This window comes from Akebia trifoliata, chromosome 8 (genome assembly GCF_017979445.1).
Source record: "Akebia trifoliata isolate Shusen 1 chromosome 8, ASM1797944v1, whole genome shotgun sequence".
NCBI lineage: Eukaryota > Viridiplantae > Streptophyta > Magnoliopsida > Ranunculales > Lardizabalaceae > Akebia > Akebia trifoliata.
The window spans coordinates 35,905,459-35,925,998 of NC_141382.1; the positions used below are offsets into that span (position 1 = coordinate 35,905,459).

The 20,540-nt window shown below is 33.8% G+C and overlaps 1 protein-coding gene across 1 annotated transcript; it reads left to right on the forward strand.

Annotated features, from left to right (window-relative positions):
- Positions 1-5,468: 5,468 nt before the first annotated feature.
- On the forward strand, positions 5,469-20,179 carry TIF3H1 (translation initiation factor 3 subunit H1). The gene is made up of 12 exons (XM_086451559.1): positions 5,469-5,615; positions 5,712-5,794; positions 7,362-7,478; positions 7,651-7,754; positions 8,877-8,943; positions 15,638-15,771; positions 15,860-15,908; positions 16,930-17,001; positions 17,087-17,188; positions 17,277-17,344; positions 18,885-19,037; positions 19,770-20,179. Exons 1-12 carry the CDS (start codon positions 5,606-5,608, stop codon positions 19,825-19,827), a joined length of 1,017 nt encoding a protein of 338 aa, XP_086307685.1. The 5' UTR covers positions 5,469-5,605; the 3' UTR covers positions 19,828-20,179.
- Positions 20,180-20,540: the final 361 nt, after the last annotated feature.

A 20,540-nucleotide genomic window follows, 5' to 3' on the forward strand; every position in this document is an offset into this window, starting at 1 on the left:
AAATATAAAGTTTTAGATCATTATTGTAATTTAGTAAGTTAACTTAAGAAAATGGATGATGGAGTCATAGGGACTTGTATTTTGGAGAAGGTGGCCACTAGCTTGGTTGGTAGAGTCTATGGATATTGATGTTATCAGGTTCAAACTTCAAACCACTCCCCTATGTATAAGATGAAACTCGGATTAAGTTCATAACCTTCACATGGCATGATCTGAGAAGGATTGGAAGGTTAGGCAAGATCATATTCCTACACAACTCAACCCCAGGGCACCTGATGTGCTAATTAGTGCAACATACCTGAGTCTAGTTGAGGACCTATTGGAAGAGAAAAGTAGATACTTGGGGCAAGCTATGTTATTTTTCAAACTAGATTGAGAGAGTATCCCCATAATCTAGGAGTAATTAACCATATCAACCACATTCTTTCCTAAGTAGGTAACTTTCCACTTTGTGAGAACTCTCGATTAGCTAATCCTAATATCTAGGAAATGATCACTCGGAAAAGCTACCTGGGGTTTTGGACGGTGTCTTTCGAACACAACTCGGGAAAATTGCAATTATGCAACCCACTATGGTTTGCTGCCATAATTCCCAGGGCGAAACTGAGCCTAAAGAAAAGACCACATACATTATTAAAATGCCAATTAAGGTAAAATGAAATGCCTGGGCGATAGAGGAAGATAACCACACGAGCCTATCCATGATCGAATATTCTATAATCCCTCTTAGCAAGTAAAATCCCTATGAACAAGGAAAATGGCAATGTATCTAAGAGATGGTTAAGAAATGGGATTAGCTTATAAGTAAGAAAAAGGCCATGAAGCTTAAGGATAGGACTTTTGGAAGGTAGTTTAATTTTGCTAGTCGTTACTCCTCGCAACTTCTATTTTAACTTAAGCAACGGAGAGTGTTTGACATGTACTACATCAGTTCCTCAAATTTGACGAAAGGGGAAGGACTCATCGTTAAAGCTGCGGTTGAAGTATCCAAATAAGTTCAGAATTAACCTCTACATCTTAGACGCTGTCCGTAGGAAACAATTTTGTTAGCTATAATGGTGAGACCAACAAAATCTACAAGAGCAAACCAACAAGGGAAACTTGCCCGAGAGAATGCCATAATGGCTCAAATAGCTTAGATGATGAAAAGACAAGAAGACATGCACGAAAGGATGGAACACATAACAAAATAGAATGAAGATCTGAGGCAGCATCTAGAGACCCGACAATAGGAGAAATTGGCTCTAACGCCATCATGGGACAGGAAAATAAGGGAAGATGCACCATAATGGGATAGTGAATCGAACACAACATGAAAAAATCCCATATTCGACAGCCTAGGGCAATCAAATTTTATAAAATTCGATGGACTAAGGCATTGAATTTTTCAATGTCGAATTTTTTACGGACCAAAACAATCAAATTAATGGAGGATGGGAGAAATTTGATGGCTCTAAATCGTCAATCTGTGCAACATCAAAATTTCACGGACCTATGTCATCAATATTTGGTTTCTAATTTTTTATTTTTTTTTGCTAACCGAGTGTCCGGGCCAGCTTGTGCGCACCACGACTAATCTCGGGGAGGACTACCACAGCAACCCACCGCCATGGTCCCCTGGTTTCTAAAATTCGTGAGCCTTGACCTGTCAAAATTTTCAGTTATTACGTATTGGAAAACTATTGATGGAAAAAATATGAATATACCGCAATGGCAACTCCATGGCTTAACACATGCCAACACAACAGAATTGACACGAGAGGAAGTCAAAGAGATGACTATGCGAGAGGATTTCGTAAAATAACTCTTATTATTTGACCTCCAAAGGCCAAGCAACTTTTATTGTTGAATTCATCAATTTTCAAAGAATTGTTGAGGGAAAAAAATTGTAAGAGCCTATTGTGGTGTATATATTAGCTTGAATTCAAAAAAATTAAAAAAATTTCGAACTCGACAATAAAAAGTGGTGAACTCAACATTGTAAATGTGATCCATGTTTTTTTCGTTTGTTTTATCAACTTTGATATTGGATAAATATTTTCAAAATACCCAAAATGCATCATTAGTGCTAGCCCTTCTCAATCCTTAGAGGCGACAATGTGGGGTCCAAGAGTGCTTTCAAATGTGTAGTTCTTGAGTTTGACAATGATATTATATGGGATTCAGACAATGGACTTTTTCATGCATATAATTTTCTGTGGGGCAAGCTATTATGCGTTGTGCCTTAGAGACATAGAATCCGCAAATCACTTGTTGTTACCTTGTCGTGTGGCTGTTGAGGTGTGGGCGTACTTTTGGGGTTTGCTTGGTGTCTCCCAGGGTGATAAGGATTTTGTTCGAGACATGGCTTTTCATGGAAAATTCTTTCTCTGATGCAAAGCGAATACTTTAGAGCCTTAGGGGATGTTTGTTTAACGCTGATTTCAGGACTTAATGTTGAATGCAATTCAGCTTCAGCAATCAGCATGTTTGTTTACTTTACATTTTCAGCACTTATTGTTGAAAAATAAGTGAAAAGCATTAAGTGAAGTTGGATCACTTAATTTTTTTGCTGAAGCGATAAACATCGGTCTTTTTCAACACGGACAAGTATGCCCTTATACTTGAAATGATATTACCTCTTATGTCCTATGGATAATGATATAAGCACCCCACAAATTAAAAAGGCAACCCACACCAATATCATCTCTCTCTTATTTTCTCTCTCATCTACGTATTTAAATAATATTAATTCAAATTAAAAAAATAATATTAATTCAAATTAAATAATATTAATTCAAATTAAATAATAATATTAATTCAAATTAAAGAGAGAGAAATTTTCTCTTTCCTTTTTTATTTTTTTGGAATATTTAATATTTAACGAAATATTTATATTTAATATTCTCTCTCTTTAATTTGAATTAATATTATTTTTTAATTTGAATTAAATTTTTTAACTTTACTTTTTAAATGATGTGGAGGAGAGAGAATTTGTTCGGCTAGGTTCCCAAAACGAATTTCATTAAATTTAGTATTTTTTTAATAAATAATTTTTATTTTTGGATTTTATTAATAATTTCCCTTTAAACATATACCTATTGAAAAGGGTAATATAATCAATTTACCAGTTTTCAACATTAAGTAATAAACAGATTTATGTGATTACAGTGCTTAATTTGAATCAATTCAGCACAATTCAGATCGGTAAATAGATAACAATTTCAGCACTTAAATTCAGCGCTTATACAGTTTTAGCACTTAGAATCATTTAGCACTTATTTGTTCAGTTTAACAAATAACACCTTACACACTTCGCAATTTGTTGGTGTCTTTAGTTGGAACTGAACATACGCACTTTGTTTGGATAAAGCGTTGGATTTGCGGTCTCTTATCTTATCAATTTTAGGTCTTCTGTTTATTTGGTCGAAAGTGTATAAGGAATTTAGGGGCTTATATTTCAAGAACTTTGTGTTTAGATGGGAGAGTGTGTGTTGTATTCCATTGGATTAATCTTTGTGTAATTGTTTACGCTTGATTGGTCGCATCAGGCCGACCTTGCTTTTTAATGAAAATTTTATTTATAAAAAAAAAAAAGAAAAAAAAAACCAAAATGCACATATCATAGTAGCAAACACATACACTAAAATCAAAAGTTATGATGAAATCTAAAAAATAAATAAATAAATTAGAATCTCAACTTTGTTCTTCACATTTTTTTTTATAAATTTTATAAATAAAGAAAATACATTTAAATCTTCAAAATTAGGACTATATCATCTCCAATCATCATTCACGGTAAAAAAACCATCGAAAATGATTTCTATCCCCGTTGGAAATCGTGAAGAAGATGGGTAGTTTACATATTTCAATAACATTATGACTATAGATGAGGTTGAGGGACGGACCATTAAAAAGGATAAAAACTTGACAAAATGGACAATCAAGCTATCGCCCAATAGTTAGGGACTTTTTAGAATAAAAATCCCTCCCCCAATCAATTTTTCCTTTTAAATAATTTTACTATATTTCCTATTTTACTCCTTTAAGCTTTAACTCACTTTATTATTTTTCATATTTTACTCCTTAACTTCAATTTTTTTAATAATATACCTCAATTTTATTTTATTTTTCTATTTTTGCTCCCTTGATCCATTAAAATTTGTTGTATTTATTCTTCTCCTTATCTTTTTTAATAATACCTCTTTAACTTTACTATATTTTCTCTTTTATTCATTTTATCCCAAAGTTTTTTTTAATATATAAATAATACCCTGTAATTTTTTTTCTTCTTCTTTGTTTAACATCTTAACCCTAAGGAGGATGACCATGGGTGAACTCTAGTTATATTATAAGTTCTAAGTGTACTCATATATAATATAATGGTGTGGTATTATTAGGCCTGTCAATGGATAGTCCAACTCCAAATTTGAATCTGTATTAGAAAATTTCAGATATCGGATTCGAATATTTTTTAATCTTCGATATGATTTCGGATATGAGTACGGATATCAATAAATCCGATTCGATAATATCAAATATAATATAAATAATAATTATATTTATATAATAATTTTTTTTTATTTTACACAAAAAATGCATTTTAACCATTCTCTTCTCACCCTTCTCCATTTTCAATCGAGAAGCAAGGATGGATGGGATGGGTGACTTTCTCCGATCAATCCTCGTCTTCTCTGGCGGCTCCAATCTCTCTCTCTCTCTCTCCCCCCTTAAACATCAAGGCAAAAACCCTTGATTTTTCTCTATAAAATCCTTCATCTTCAACTTCAAGTAAAAACCCTTGAAAAAGATCAAGAATCTATGGTGCAGGGTGAAGACAAAGGTAATTTTTTTTCTAGGATTTTTTTCCGTTAACAAATTGGATATCCGAAAGTCTAATTGGATTCGAATATTGCTTATTGATATCCATCGGATAGTAAGAAAAAATTTTGGATTCCAATACTAGCCATTGACAACCCAAGGTATTATCATATGGGACCAACTAGTTGCACACCAACCTTAAAAAATATGTTATTTTTTATAACCTCCATGTTAACCTACTACTTGCACTCCAATACCTAACATTTTTAGGTTTAAGCTTTATTTTAACTTATAGTTTTGTATTCTTTGATTATGTTTTGTGATTGGTTTTGTCCGTGTTCTCTTTAGCTCCAACCTAATTAAGGCATTGATTTTCAAATCTCTATTTAGAATTTAAATTGATCATGTATATTTTAAGAGAACATAACTTTGTAAACATGATTCTAAAACAAAAAAAAAAAAATTTCATGCAAAAATTATCGAACTAGCAATAACTTCTTCAGGCATAGTTGAGGAAGAGCCCCCTCCCCAAAAAAGAGGAGTGCAACATTTTTTTTAATTATTTTTGGAGTGTAATCATCCAAAGGTGTGTAAAGTGGAATTTTAAAGTGATGGAGTGCAATTGGTAGTGGGTGGTGTGCAACTAGTCGGTCCCATATCACATATCAGGAAAAGTTTAGCTAGAAAAGAAATTCCTAATTTTTGTTTTTTTAACAATTACTATCGGCGAAGCCCTAAAAAGCTTCCCTTTCCTCACTTCGACCTCCGAAACTTCTTCTAACAATCTGCCTTCTTCATCATCGCCATGGCTAATCGTCCGTACAACTTCTTCTTCTTCTTCTCTCCTCCCACTCTCTGGTAATGAAATTATTGAAGAGGTTTTTTTTTTTTTTTTTACTTGTGATGTGCAGCAACTATGGCTCGCTCTTTCCTTCAAGTCGCCGCATCCGAGGAGGTTGCTTCGCCTCTTAGGGTTGTTCAGATCGAGGGATTGGTAATATCTGAGACTTCTTTGCTTTCTCTTTCAATCAATTTTGCTTTTGTGTGTGTGTGTGTTTTTTTTTAAAGAGTCGTTGGATTGAAAGAAATTGGGAAAGACAAGAGTTGGGAGAAAGTGAACTCTCATTGTTTCTGATGTTGGGTCTTTTATTTTTTTATTTTATTTTTGTTTATTTTATTTTATTTATTTTTTTGAAAATTGAGTTAGAATTAATGATGTGGGTATTCTTGTTTGTGTACATAAGGATCAACTTTTGGTAGTTTCTTTTTATGCCATTGATGAATTGTAGTTTTGATAGCCATGCTGTTCAAGGCATAGAACTTTGAATGTGTTTCTGATTGGAGGGTTAAATAGGTGGGATTGAACATTATTGATGTGCAATTGAAATGGATTACTACAAACTTCTACTAAGGCTTCAATAATGGTTGGAAAGATCGAGAATACAAGTTTGAAAAGATGTTGGTTGACAAATCTAAAGGATGATGCCCATTTTACCGAATTCCCATTTGAAACTCTTTTGGTGATCGCCTTGGACGTAATTTTTTATTGATTGGTTGGAACTAGCATATTTACTTGTATTTATTATGTAATTTTTTTTGACAACCAATGTAAATTTATATAAGTGAAGGGAAAAAAAAGTATTCAACGGGAGGTTGAGATTTGAGAAAGCTTACCTGAAGAAATCGAAAAAGCCACTGCTAAACACAAAAAATTAAGCCATCATGTGTTTATATGTTCCCATCAAGGACCGGCTTCGTCTCCAAAAAAAAAAAAAAAAAATCTTGAAATCCTTAAAGCATATGGCTTCTAGATGAATATGGGGTTTGATGTCTAGAATGACATAATGAATATCTTTTTCATTGCCATCAAAAGCCCTCATATTCCACTCGTTCCAAAGATCCTGACATAGTAAAGGGAAACAACCACCATAGAATCTGGTCCCTGCAAGAAAAATCAGAAATATACCAAACACTAAGAAAATCAAGAGTTTTTGCAAAAGTTGAAGGCAAGGGCGTTCCACTCATTTTACTTATAATCTCTCACGAAAGACCCAAGTCTAAGGGAATGTTGTCAGTTTGAAAACACGGGGGTATCCATAAGTACCACCAAAACCTGGAGGTGCCCTTTATAATTACTCTAGGGGTGTGGTTATATAACCTTATATGATAACAATTTCTCTTATGATATAATGATATGGAGTCATTTTATTATAAGTCTGGTGTTCAGTCATTATAATGGTGTGGCAATATAATAGACCTTTATTAAAATATAAATGAATATTAGAGGAGATAAATAAATAACAACTCCATGTTCATATACAGATTATATTGCTAATATGACCGATATGTTTTATCAATGTTTCTTCATATTACTTGTATACAAATCTGATAACTGTTCAACTAGAAAAGTAATTTATAGAATATTTGGTATTGTATTTTGAAGGTTTAACCTTTGTGCTTCTTTTGTGACTATTTGAAATTTCTTAGTGTGCATGTGAGGCAAGTTCTAGCAGAGATGACCATACTCTCAAAATACTCATGTTAAAATCTCTGTTGAGCAGGCCATATTGAAGATTATCAAACACTGCAAGGAGTTTTCACCAGCTTTGGTTACTGGGCAACTTCTTGGATTAGATGTTGGTAGTGTTCTCGAAGTTACCAACTGTTTCCCCTTCCCGGTATGTGAAGTTCTCCATTTCTTCTACATAGTTTTATCGGCATTAATCTACAACATGTGCTTCAGTTCAAGAAATGACATAACTGTAACATTCTCCTTTCCTATTTTCATGCCTTCATCTTTGATGGTGATGGTGATGATGCCTCTTTTCTATTCACATATCACAATGACAGATTCGAGAGGAAGATGAGGAAATCGAGGCAGATGGGGCTAATTATCAGCTTGAAATGATGAGATGCTTGAGAGAGGTTAATGTCGACAATAACACTGTTGGATGGTATGTTCTTGTTTACATATTGTGGTTTTCATAATAATGGAAGCATGTGGCTATTTGAGTGGCTTCAACTTACTTTTTTTTATATTAATGTTTTTTAGCAGTTTTGCACTTAGTTACAATGTGTGAAATCCAGATCGATTTCAGTTTTTTCCTATATGCAACAGTTTTCCATTGTATTGGTTGTTTCAGGCAATTCTTAAATAGGTTTACTTTCCTCAATACAGATGCCATCTTATGTTGAGGTCCATCAGGTTAAATGCCAGTGACATTGACTGCGTGACGTTATTTCATTTTAAATGATATACAGTAACAAGTCTGCAAGAGGTAGAATAACACTCACAAACGGGATCAAGAGTCATTATTATTTCGTCACAATCGAATGGTGGAAAATTCCTTTCCTTGTGTCGAAAATTAGGAAGACTAGCTCAGGCCTCTACATAGAAGTAAACATGCAAGTGTACACTGGCATTAGAGCCACAATGATATGGTAGGAAAAATAGCTGACAACACCTGGATATCAATTATTTTGTCTATATGATTTGGTGAAATTTCATCTAAAATGTCATCAGTGAGATACTGATCTCAGGCTGGCATGAAACCTTGGAAGAGCTGGGACGTGTGGGGATCCAGCTTCTTACAGGAAGAATCAGATTCAATGGCAATATTTTAATGTTGGATTGGCTCCCGGTGTTTTCATCCCTTTCGTTTCAAATTAAGAAGTATCAATTAGTCATCAAATTTTGTCTTCTAGGGTTGGAAGATTATTATATATTTATATGTTGATGAAAAATGAAGTCTGTAGATTAGGTTGCATATCAAACACCCAAGTGTATCCTTTGAAATTTCCTCGGAGAAGTATATTTTACATTTTCATAATAAGTTGATTTGGTTAGTTAATTTTTTTGATAGCTTGTGTATGCAAGTGTTCATGGTGTCATCTTATCTAGTTACAAGGTTGTTTTAGAAATATTTTATTCCCTGAGCACCGTTTTTTAGCTATATGGTTATTTTTTATCTTTGTAAAATATTTGATGATGATAACCTAGAATGATAGACATTGGTCATGTATTTTTCTTATTCCTTATCCCGTTGTATCACATTTTTCTCTTAAACATTTATTAGGTACCAATCAACTTTACTAGGATCTTTTCAGACTGTGGAACTGATTGAGACCTTTATGAATTATCAGGTAGCTATATTTTTTGTTGCATTTCTTGTTTTAGGCTTGTGTCTAATGTAATTACTGCAGTCTAAGTTAGAATAACTTCTGCTCTTGCTTCTTAGTTGTCCTTAGATTGTTTCTATTGTTTGGATGGGACTTTATTGATTTGAAAGCATGTGTTAAAGCCGAAATGAATGATATTGGAAAATAGACCCATATGATGTAAGATAGAAAATATCAATGATTTAATTGAAGACATGCCCCACCTTTGGATGTCTAGGTCTGTATCAAAGATCAATACTGCGAAACTTCATTACCAATTGTTACTTTATACAAGTAAAAGTGAACAAATAGTGTCTGGGTTGCTAGTTGAAATTTATATATCAATCACAGTCTAGTTAACATAAATCTGTTAATATCCAATCAGTTTGAAAAATGAGACTAAATAACATGGGGAAAATTGCAATGAATAAGGAGATGAATAACAGAGTCAGTACTTGTTTTTTTTTTTAATATATAGAGAACTGAAATCAGCAATGGTGCCACAAAAGATTGTGACCCACAGTTAAACCTTATGTAAGGCAGTCGACGAAATGAAAAAGGCCACTGATGGGGACATTAAAGCTTAAAGAATAGTTTTTTTTTTTTTTTTCTTGGGGGGGGGGGGGGGTGCTTTTATTTTATGTTATTTGCGCTTATTTTCATGTTTTAGTTGCCCATGGTTTTAGTATAATATTTAGGGGTAGTTTGGTAAATTTAGTTTTCCTTTTATTTAAGTGTATAAGGGTTGAAAATTTAAAAGAGAGAAAGTTATGAAGATTAGGTTATTTATTTGATATTTTAGTTTTATTAGGATTCTTAGATTATTTTCTTTATATATAGATTATATTAGGATTTTTTTTAACATAGAGAGTTAATGAATAAAGAATGTTTCTTTCAATAGACTTTCTTAGTGTGATTCCAAGAACCTTTGGTGTGATTCTAATGTACCATTTTCTTTTATCTTTTCAATCATCTTTTCCATTTTTAATTGTTTTCTTAATTTTTCAAGAAATCTTGATTTCTTAATTTCTTTGATTCATGAAATTATTGAATCCTGAATCTTGAATTCATGAACCTTGAATTCTTGAATCTTAACCTCTTGAAACCCTTTTCCCACAACCCTTAATTCTTAACCTCCAGACCTTAACTCTTTCCTTTATCCTATTGAAAATATCGTAATTGTAAAATTTTGCATTTTTTTTTCCTCTTATAGTCATAGGGGGATTGTGGTCGTAATCCAAATTCTTTGGGTTTAGCCTATCCTAGTCTAAATCCTTATCCCAATCCCTAACCAAATTCCATAACCCTCATATTTCCTCTTCTTCCCTCATCATCATGCAAATTCCGTTGAAAGAAAACTCTATTCATTAAAAAAAATCTCAATCCAATCTTTATATAAAGAAAAAAGATCTAAAAATCTTAATAAAACTAAAATACCTAATAAATAACCTAATTTTTGTAACTTTCTCTCTCCTAAATTTCAATCCTTATAAATTTAAATAAAATGTAAACTAAATTTATCAAGCTACCCCTCAATATTATACTAAAACCATGGGCTAATAAAACATTAAAATAGGCCCAAAAAAATAAAAATAAAATAAAATATGTTCTTCAAGCATTGATGCCCCCATCAATTCTCCCAATTGAGAAGATTTCTTCATTGGTGAAATAAAATTGTGGTAATTCTCCAACATATCAAGTTCCTATAATCCACATGCAATGTGATCTCGGCTTACTTCTCAACCAATGCACCTTCCACTCTCCAATAGATATCATCAAAGCAAATAAATAGTCATTGGACTGTTATTTTCTGGCAATAATTGAAGATGACACTCTGAAATGCTCCATGTATAATGTAACTTATTGATATATCCAAAAGATTATCTGCATTTTCTTTTTCATGAGATAAAATTGGTGTTAAAAGCAAAGGATGTAGTGGTCCTACAATTTCCTATGCCAGTTTAAATTCTTCAAACTTATATTCTTCTTCAACAACCAATAATGATGCCTCACACTTGTCAATCTGACTCTCACTTAAATTAGGCTCATAAATTTCTTCATTACCTGTCTTAAGTTTTGGCGCATGGATTTTGATCTCATCTGCTTCATTATCCTAGTTCGAGTACTTCAATTTATAGTATCCAACACGATTGTACTTGCAACATAAGTTTTGTTGCATGAGCTCCTCATATCATTGTTCACGTAATTGTCTATGCTCTTCGCTTTTCTAATACAGTCATGAACAAAGCAAAGATATGCCCAAGAGGTGCGTTTGACGTAAGTTCAACAACTTAGTTGTTAGTTCATCTAAAAATATGCATGTTGGGTCCATCTTCCCTCAAGGCGATTTGCTAATTTTATGTTGCCTGAACCTAGGCTCTGATACCAAAGTTGATTCAAGTTCATGAATTTTACCTTTGGATGATGAATCTGATATTAGACTCAATTAATATAAATAATCTAAACATAAATCATGAGCTCATACATTCGTAGATATGTAAGAGAATCGAAACGACAATCAAAACAGTCCTAATTTTGATATGCATGCCTAAGAAAAATGGGGGGATTGGGGATTGAAGGTCTAAGATTGGCTAATAGAGCGTTTTTAAGTAAAAAGCTTTGGAGGTTTGGCGAGGATAGGGTAGCTTGTGGAGGAGGATTATTCAGGCCAAGTACGGGGAGAAGAGGTTAGGTTGGTATAGTGGTGAGGCTAAAGGCACATATGGGTGTAGTGTGTGGAAGAGGATTATTCAGGCCAAGTACGGGGAGAAGAGGTTAGGTTGGTATAGTGGTGAGGCTAAAGGCACGTATGAGTGTAGTGTGTGGAAGAGGATTCTTAAGGTTATAGAGGACTTTGATAGAGGTATTAGGTTTAGAGTAGGCTCGGGGGACAAAATTAGGTTCTAGGAAGATAAATGGTGTGGCATCTCGCCTCTATCAACTCAATTTTGTCCCTATGCACTTGTTCCTTGAAGAAGAATTGCCCAATTCATCACTGTTTGATTCATAACAATCCCACTACTACTTGCAATCTGGGTTTCAAGAGAAACTTTAACGATTGGAAGTTAACAGAGATGGCATCTTTTCTTGATATCTTGAATTCTTGCCATCTCAGGGAGAACAAACAAAATAGGTGGGAATGGACAAAGGATCTGAGATTCTTTGTTCGTTCTTTTCATAAGCCACTTCTTCCTTTTTCTGAGCGTTCCTTCTCGGAGTCTATCATTTGGTCTAAGTTAGTTCCTTCTAAGGTCTCCTTTTTGTTTGGTTGGCTTTCTTAGGGAGGATTCTAACGATGGACAATTTGATCATTTGGGGTTGGATCACTCCTAATTTCTGCCCCCTATCTCGGGGGATGGGGAATCTGTTGACCTTCATTACTCATTGTCTTATAATATTTGGTCTCTTTTCCTGGGTAATTCCAGATAAATTGGATCTTTCCTCACAATTTCTTATATTTGTTAGAAGGGTGGGCTAAAAATGTTTTCTCCTTCAGAAAAAGGCACCTTTAAGCTATTCTTCCCTCAGCTATTGCTTGGAGGTTGTGGAACAAGAAAAATAACATGGTGTTCCAGAGTAAGGCGAGAAGTTCTCATGGCGTCTTTATGGAGATCTTGGACTGTTGTACCTTTTGTCCAAATTGAACAAGGAGTTCTTGGGGAGTACTTTCAATGATTTTGTTTTTAGATGGGATTCTTTTTGTAATACTTAGTGTTAAGCCCTGCCTTTGGTTCTTCTTGCTTTTCTTTACTGAGGAGTTATCACGGCCTTCTCTTTTTGTATTTTTGTGTTCCTTATTTTTTAATATAATTTTATACGTATCAAAAAAAATAAATAAAATCCCACAATAATAACAATTCAAGTATTAACAATAGATTCCAATGGAAGACAAGTTTCCTTCTAGCCTAGGGTTTCAGTTAGATTTCTAAGTTTAATTCCAATACAAAAATGGCCAAATAAATCGTGTTAATTTGTTGGGCAGCAAGTTAACAAAGTTTGGAAAAGTTGTAAGCTAAAAAAACAGAAGGTGATTAGGTTTTGCCACGACTGCTAAGGTGTTGGACTGCTAGTAGAGCTTAAAAAAACAGGGTTTAAAGTTGTTTAAAACGATGCAGTTCGAGTAGGTAAGGGTTATGTTGGGTTTTTATGGGTATTATGGTTATGTTTCAATGGATGAAGGAATTCCGATGGGGTTTTGGGGTATAGAATGGATTGGTTAGGGTTTATGGATGATTTAAGGGTTTAAAATAGAAAATAAAAGAGAATGTGAGAAATAATATATATTAAGAAAACAATAAATACATACCTCAATAAAGAAGAAGAATGCTACCTTAGACTCACTCTAAAATGGCCTCACGTGGACGCGTAGTTGGAATATAAAAAGCTCAATATCTATTTCTTTTATTATTAGAGAAAAATTACTACAATAAACATGCACTTATAATGTTCTCTAAACCCTAAATTTAATCCCGACCATCTAACTAACATAATAATATCCAATGATTGTAAATAAAACTTAAACAACTTAAATAAAACAAAATAAAAAAAACCTTCTATGTCTCAATATTGTAACTTTATTTTCCTTGAAAACATACATGTTGGGTCCATCTTCACTCAACGTGATCTGTTAATTTTATGTTCCCTAAACCTAGGCTCTGATGCCATAGTTGATGCAGGATCGTGAATGTTACCCTAGGATGATGAATCTAAGATTAAACTCAATTAATATAAGAAATGTAAACATGAATCACGAGCTCATGCATTTCTAGATATGCAAGAGAATCCAAGCGACAATAAACAGTCCTAAGGTCCGCTACAATCCCACGGTAATAGCAATTTAGGTACTAACAATAGGTTCCAATGGCAGACAAATTCTTCTCTAACCTAGGATTTTAGTTAGATTTTCAAAATAGATTTTTAAGTTCAATTTTAATGCAAAAAAATAATCAAATAATAAGGTTTGGAGAAGTTGTAGAATAAAAAAATAGAAGGTGATTAGATGTTTAGGGGTAATTTTATAATTTATAATGATTTTTTAGTGCATTTTCATAGGCTGAAAAGGGAAATAAAGTTACAGGATTGGGACATAGATGGTATTTTTGGCTTTGTTTTATTTAAGTTGTTTAAGGTTTATTTACAACCATTGAATATTATTATGTAAGTTAGGTGGTTGAGATTAAATTTAGGGTTTAGAGAACATTATAAGTACATGTTTATTTTTGTAATTTTTCTCTAATAATGAAAGAAATAAAGATTGAGCTTTTTGATATTCCAACAATGCATGTGGTGTGAGGCCATTTTGGAGTGAGTCCAAAGTAGCATTCTTCTTCTCTATTGAGGTCGGTATTTACCGTTTTCTTCCTATCATCTTTTTCATTTTCTCTTTTAATTTTTTGTTTTAAACCTTTAAATCATTTATAAACCCTAGCCAATCTATTCTATACCCCAAAACCCCGTCGAAATTCGTTCATCCATTGAAACCTAACCCTAATAGCCATAAAAACCCAACCCTTCCCTACTCGAACCACATCATTCCAAACCAGTTTAAACTCTATTTTTTTAAGCTCTACTTGTTGTCCAACGCCTTAACAACTACACAAAACCTAATCACTTTCCGTTTTTTTAGCCTACAACTTTTCTAAACCTTTTTAACTTACTGCCCAACAAATCAACACTACTTATTTGGCTATTTTTGCATTGAAATTGAACTTAGAAATCTATTTTGAAAATCTAATCGAAATCCTAGACCAAAGAAAGACTTGTCTTCCATTGGAACTTATTGTTAGTATACTTGAATTGCTATTACTATAGGATTGTGACGAACCTTAGGACTGTTTTTTGATTGTCGCTTGGATTCTCTTGCATATCTATGAATGCATGAGCTCATGATTTATGTTTACATTGCTTATATTAATTAAGTCTTATCTCAAATTCATCATCCTAATGTAACATTCATTGTCCTGCATCAAATTGGAATTAAACTAAAGACTAAGGATTGGTAAAAAGATTTGTTAGAAAAACCTCCATCACAACACCTTATCTGCCATGTTATCTTCATGTTGAAGTAAAACATTTTTTCTTAAATTTTCTTTTTGATAATTTTCCTAGTTTTAAACTACTGTAATGTCTTGGTAGTTCTCCGTGTCCAAGTTCCATATTAGTTTGAATGGGGGTGCAGGAATGACATTTTGCTTTGAAAACTGAATTCTTGTGATTGAACTAGTGGTGCCTTAAACTAAATGTGGAAGCCAACATGATTCCAAAATTACTGCTACATCGTATTCAGTAACTGGTTTGTGTAGTTTCTGGTCATACCTAATCAGTATTTTGCTACTTGCCATTTCTCCAAGCTCATTATTTCCATATTAACAATTCTGATTCTTCATGGTTTCTGTGTGACTTTCAAATTTTCCCTCTCTTGCCTTACTGAAGATTTATTTGGACAGTATAATATGGTATTTATAATGGTCTTTTTACTAGGCCTATTTATCACAGAAAATCTCGTTTTTAAATTAAATAAAAAATATCGATGGCTTGAATTCATTTATCTTCTCTTCTCTGGTCTGCCAAACCTTGTTTAAAATTTACCACACCAGACACTAACCTGCATGTACTTGTAATCTGGTGGGTAGTTAAAGTATCCTGTTATAACTTATAAGTCAATATATTGTTGTTGCAGGAGAATATTCGACGTTGTGTGTGCATTATATATGATCCATCAAGGTCTAATCAAGGCGTTTTAGCTCTCAAGGCCTTGAAGCTCTCAGATTCTTTCATGGCCCTTTACCGCAGTAACAATTTCACTGGAGAGAAGTATTGGCTTTTCCTTTTGATGGGAAAATAGTCTATGTAGGCGAATTATTGGTTGTAAACTAAATGTGTCTGTCTTTTGTTCCAACAGGTTGAGGGAGAAAAATTTGTCGTGGGTAGATATCTTTGAGGAAATACCTGTATGTATCTTATGCCTTGTCATTGCTTCTTTAGGTTAATTTACCAGATTTGCACACTAATGTTTAGAAGACTGGAAACACGTAATTTTTAATTCTAACATTCATCTTTAACACTTAAAAAAATAGGTTATATATTTATTTATGAATAAAATATAAAATTCTGTTTTGTTTTGTTTTGGTTTTTGGAAAAACGATATAACTCAATGATTGTTAAATCATGGTCGCACCCAATCAATAAGCTCTCGCTAAGAGCTGGGTCCTATCCAAGTGTGGATTGGTAATTACACTGGATTGGCTTCACTTGGCCTTGACTCGTCTATAACTCATTTGACTTGGCCCTGTATTAGTTTTAACACACACTGATTTGGGCTTGGATGATTGTTAGGGCTTAATATGGGTTGGGTTTGGGCTGGATCTGAGTATATCCATACCCAGATCCAGATTTAAATTTTTTATTTGGATCCGACTCGGAGCCTATTAGCGAAAACCATATCTAAACCATTTTGCTTTTAATAAACCCGGATCCAAACCGACTGAATTACTTGATTCGGGTCGGTAATTTCGAGGCGTTCAACCTTTTTTTTTTTGCTATATTTTTTCTTTGATTGCTATACTTCTAAGAAGGGAAAATATATTTTTTAAAATGTAAAAATATAATTTGCAAAGCAATATATCATTCGGGACTAGGTGGATATAGGGATGGATCCATATCCAACTAGGATCGAGGTATCCAACTTGGATCAAGGGCCATCAACCCATAATTTATCCATTTTTTATTCTGGTTTACTTCAAGTGTCCAACCCCACTACATTCGGATTCAGATCACTCGGATTCGGATAAAATCCAACCCATTTTATTCCCTAATGATTCGATCATCCAACTGTCTCAGCCCTGGATGATCCAGGTCTCGATATGGAGACCTAAAGTCATTTTGTTGTTGTTGTTGTTAGATTGTTAATGAAGCAGTCAGGTTGTTGATATCCATACAGATGTTTATGCCCCTCATTTTACATTTCCCCAGATCAAAGTTTCAAATTCTGCACTTATCAGTGCTTTTATGACAGAACTGGAAGCGGATACACCTGTCACCCAGGTTTTATACTTCATTTAATCTCCTGTAGTTTGAGAAGGACCTTGTGTTTTTTCCTTTCCACTGACTTACCAATATGTTTTGACAGTGTGATTATGATCGTCTGCAACTATCAACTAAACCATTTATGGAGAGGAATTTGGAGTTCTTAATTGAATGCATGGATGATCTGTCAATGGAACAACAAAAGGTCACTGTTCCCTTTGTCATAGGATTTGTTATCTTCTGTCAGGATTGCCTGTTAGCATGATTTATTAAATGCTTTGTTGTTTCTTCAGTTCCAATTCTACTATCGAAACCTCTCACGTCAGCAAGCCCAGCAGCAGGCATGGCTTCAAAAGAGAAGGTAATTAATTGCATATTTATTTGAAATTGTAAGAATTTGGAACATTCTTTACATTTGTTTCTTTAGAGTATAACTATCGTAATACTTTGTTGCTTTGTTTTATCATAAACTTGATTTGCTTGCTTATGCGGTGATGTACTATTCTGCTGTCACAACCTGGTAAAGGTTGTACACCAAGTGCACCTACGAGGGGTGAACAAACCCAGTATTAATAGCTTGATAAGGTATAAATATGAAAGTTAAGAATGGTCTTATTATATTGGGTTGGGATCCATAGACGCCTGGACGGTTGACATCCTTGATCAATCTCACAAATGCTGCTCATTCTGATATTTCTAACCTAAAGAAAGTGGTTTACAAGTGTAACAATTGGGAAATCCATTTTCACCCTTAACTTGCTCTTATTTGTGAGGATGATCATAATGAGGATATCATTCTCTCCAAAAAATATCTATTTAATGCTTTGTGGGCCAATGGCCATGTTTGAGCATAGATGTCAACTTTCTGGACGTTTACGGATCCTGATCCACATTTTAATATCACACCATCTATTGTTACAAATATTTATTCTTCTATTATATTTTGAGTTATTATTCTATCATTTACCCCTAGGGGTTGGCCTAGTGGCAAGCCAAGCCTTGATAAGCTCCTCAGGAAGGGTAGGTCAAGTGTTCGAAACCCCATGAAGCAATGAATTCCTTGGGACCACCCTCTAGGGTCCGGTTGACCCTTGACTCAACCATTTGCTTGTAGGACTTTCCGAGGGCGGAGAGCAAGCTAACGGCTAGAGAGGGGGTAGTTGGTTTGATTCACAATGGATCGAACTCCCTATAAGTAAAGGAAGAGGTTTGAAACCCTCTATCCGTCTCTCTCAAGCCATTTTCAAAGTCAGCTGATCAGTCTTCTGTCTTAGTCACTCGGAATCCCTTGCCGCAGGGAACAATCCTTTTTTATGCTAACGAGCTTCTCCCAACAGAAGCTTGGATACTCACAATAAGCACACACACACAAAAAAGTTATTATTTTATCATTTGTATTTTCTTGGAACAACCCCCCCAAATAAAAAACAGCTGACAATGTGCTTATTTGATCACAGTGAGTTTTCCTTCACTTTTTGTAATACAACGATCACAGTTCTAAATTATTTATGTTAAATAAATTATTCTGAATTTCCTTTCCAACTCAGATATATTCATTTCTTGATGAACCTCATAATTGATTGTAACAAATATTTAATTTGTGTTATTAGATTTTGTTAGACTGTGTTACTGTAACACATTCTAACAGATTTTATTTTATCCATCTGTATTTTCTTGGACCCACACCCCAAATGAAAAAGTAAAGAAATAAAATCTGAATCACATTTTTTTTTGTATTTAATCCTGCATTCACTGCTCTAAATTATTTCTGATGACAAATTATGCTGAATCTCTTGGTTTTCGATTCAGATATCTTCATTCCCCTTAAGTATAGCTATTTGATTTAGGTCATCTCAGTTATTTATTGTGCCCTTTTTTTTTTTTTCTTTCCCTTCTTATAGGACGGAGAACATGGCACGTAAAGCCGCAGGAGAAGAACCATTGCCTGAGGAGGATCCTTCCAATACTATCTTTAAGCCACTCCCGGAGCCATCACGTCTGGATAGCTTTCTCATTACAAATCAGATTTCTAACTACTGCAACCAAATTAACGGGTATGCTAGATGTCTTTAGTAACGACTATGAGTTCACATCTTCTTTTGCTAGATGCCCTGAAACACTAAACCCTAAAAGTAGATGAATTTCTTATGCTTGATGTTGTGAAAATTGACACAAGGTGAGAAGCAAAAAGACTTTCAAATTTTCTTCCTTCATTTTGTAGTCTTGATTTTATTGAGATTCTTCTCTCCTTTGTCTTTCGAACCTTCCTGGTTTACACTCTTAAAGATGCTTGAGGATTTTAGAACACATCTATAATCTTTTCATATTTCAGTTTAAGGGAAGTGGGGACCCACCGAATGTTGAACATCAATTAGTCATCAATTTGAAAGAGTTCTAATCTGGTGTATACAACAGTCTAATTTCTCATTTTGGAATTGGAATTTTCCAAGAACCAATTAATGCATATATTGTTTTTAAGCATTATATTTTCTTGTTTTTAGGGTTTTCGTCAGGAACTTCAGTGTCCTAGTGCAAGCTATCCTTGGTTTTGATTTTATTTTATTTAACAGATAGATTGAAAGGGTGAACATGATGTAGATTATTCCTTATTTGGTGTTATTGTTAGTTTAGAGTCTAGCCAGTTGCACATTATTTACCTAATGTAATTTCTTCACTTAGTTCTATTTAACATAAAACTGCTAATGCCTTGGGATGAGATATTCTTTCTTCTTGATATTGGTGGATTGTATTTCTTGTTATTATAATTTTCCAAATTGAACTTGCAGGGTTGCTGGGCAGAGCTTCAGCAGATTATATCTAACGAAGGCTTTACACGATAATTGACTTGAAACCATGTTAAAACCTGTCTTCCGTTACTACATTGGGTTTGTTGAAATGTTTGTTGGTCCAGGAGAGGATCCCTTTCGCTGTCGATTCTCATAGAAAGACGTAAGACATGGTGAACCATCTTAAACAAAATGCTGCATTTTTAAGTGTGAGTCAGACTCATGTATCATTAGCTTTTCTTTCATATCTTTTATGAAGATCTTATGTCCCTAGCTTATTTTTGAACATTTTCTTGGAAAACTTGAGATTCATCTTGGCTCATGGCCAGCTCTTGAAATTTTGATGTTAGAGAACGACAAACAAGGTATTAAAAATATATCTTTTTTATATACCAAAACCATTTCTATGAGTTGGCTATCCTTTTTCTATCAGATATTTTGTTGGAATTGAGTAATGTTAATTTCTAGCTTATTCAAACTTAAAAGAGTACTTGCTGTATGTTTATTGTTGATAGGCTGTTGCAGTGTTTTCTTTTGAAAAAAATAAAAAAGTTATTTTGTTGTGCTGCAGCAGAATACTCAAATCTTCTCTTCGAACAAAATTATTCATCTGACATGAAATGTTGAACCATCTCGATCTGTTCGTTTCCATGTACCCAATGCTTGCATTCCAGTCTAAGAGCTGTTAATTTTATTGCAAGTCTTGAGCTCGAGGACAAGCACAAACACTTTTGTTAGTTACAGTTGTTTTCTACGTATGTAGTTGCATTG

What these genes read in the sequence shown, in the direction of transcription:
- TIF3H1 (XM_086451559.1), top strand. An exon ending in GACAATAACACTGTTGGATG is followed by an intron (nt 7,755 to 8,876) that starts GTATGTTCTTGT and finishes AACATTTATTAG; the next exon opens with GTACCAATCAACTTTACTAG. An exon ending in TACTGCAACCAAATTAACGG is followed by an intron (nt 19,038 to 19,769) that starts GTATGCTAGATG and finishes TTGAACTTGCAG; the next exon opens with GGTTGCTGGGCAGAGCTTCA.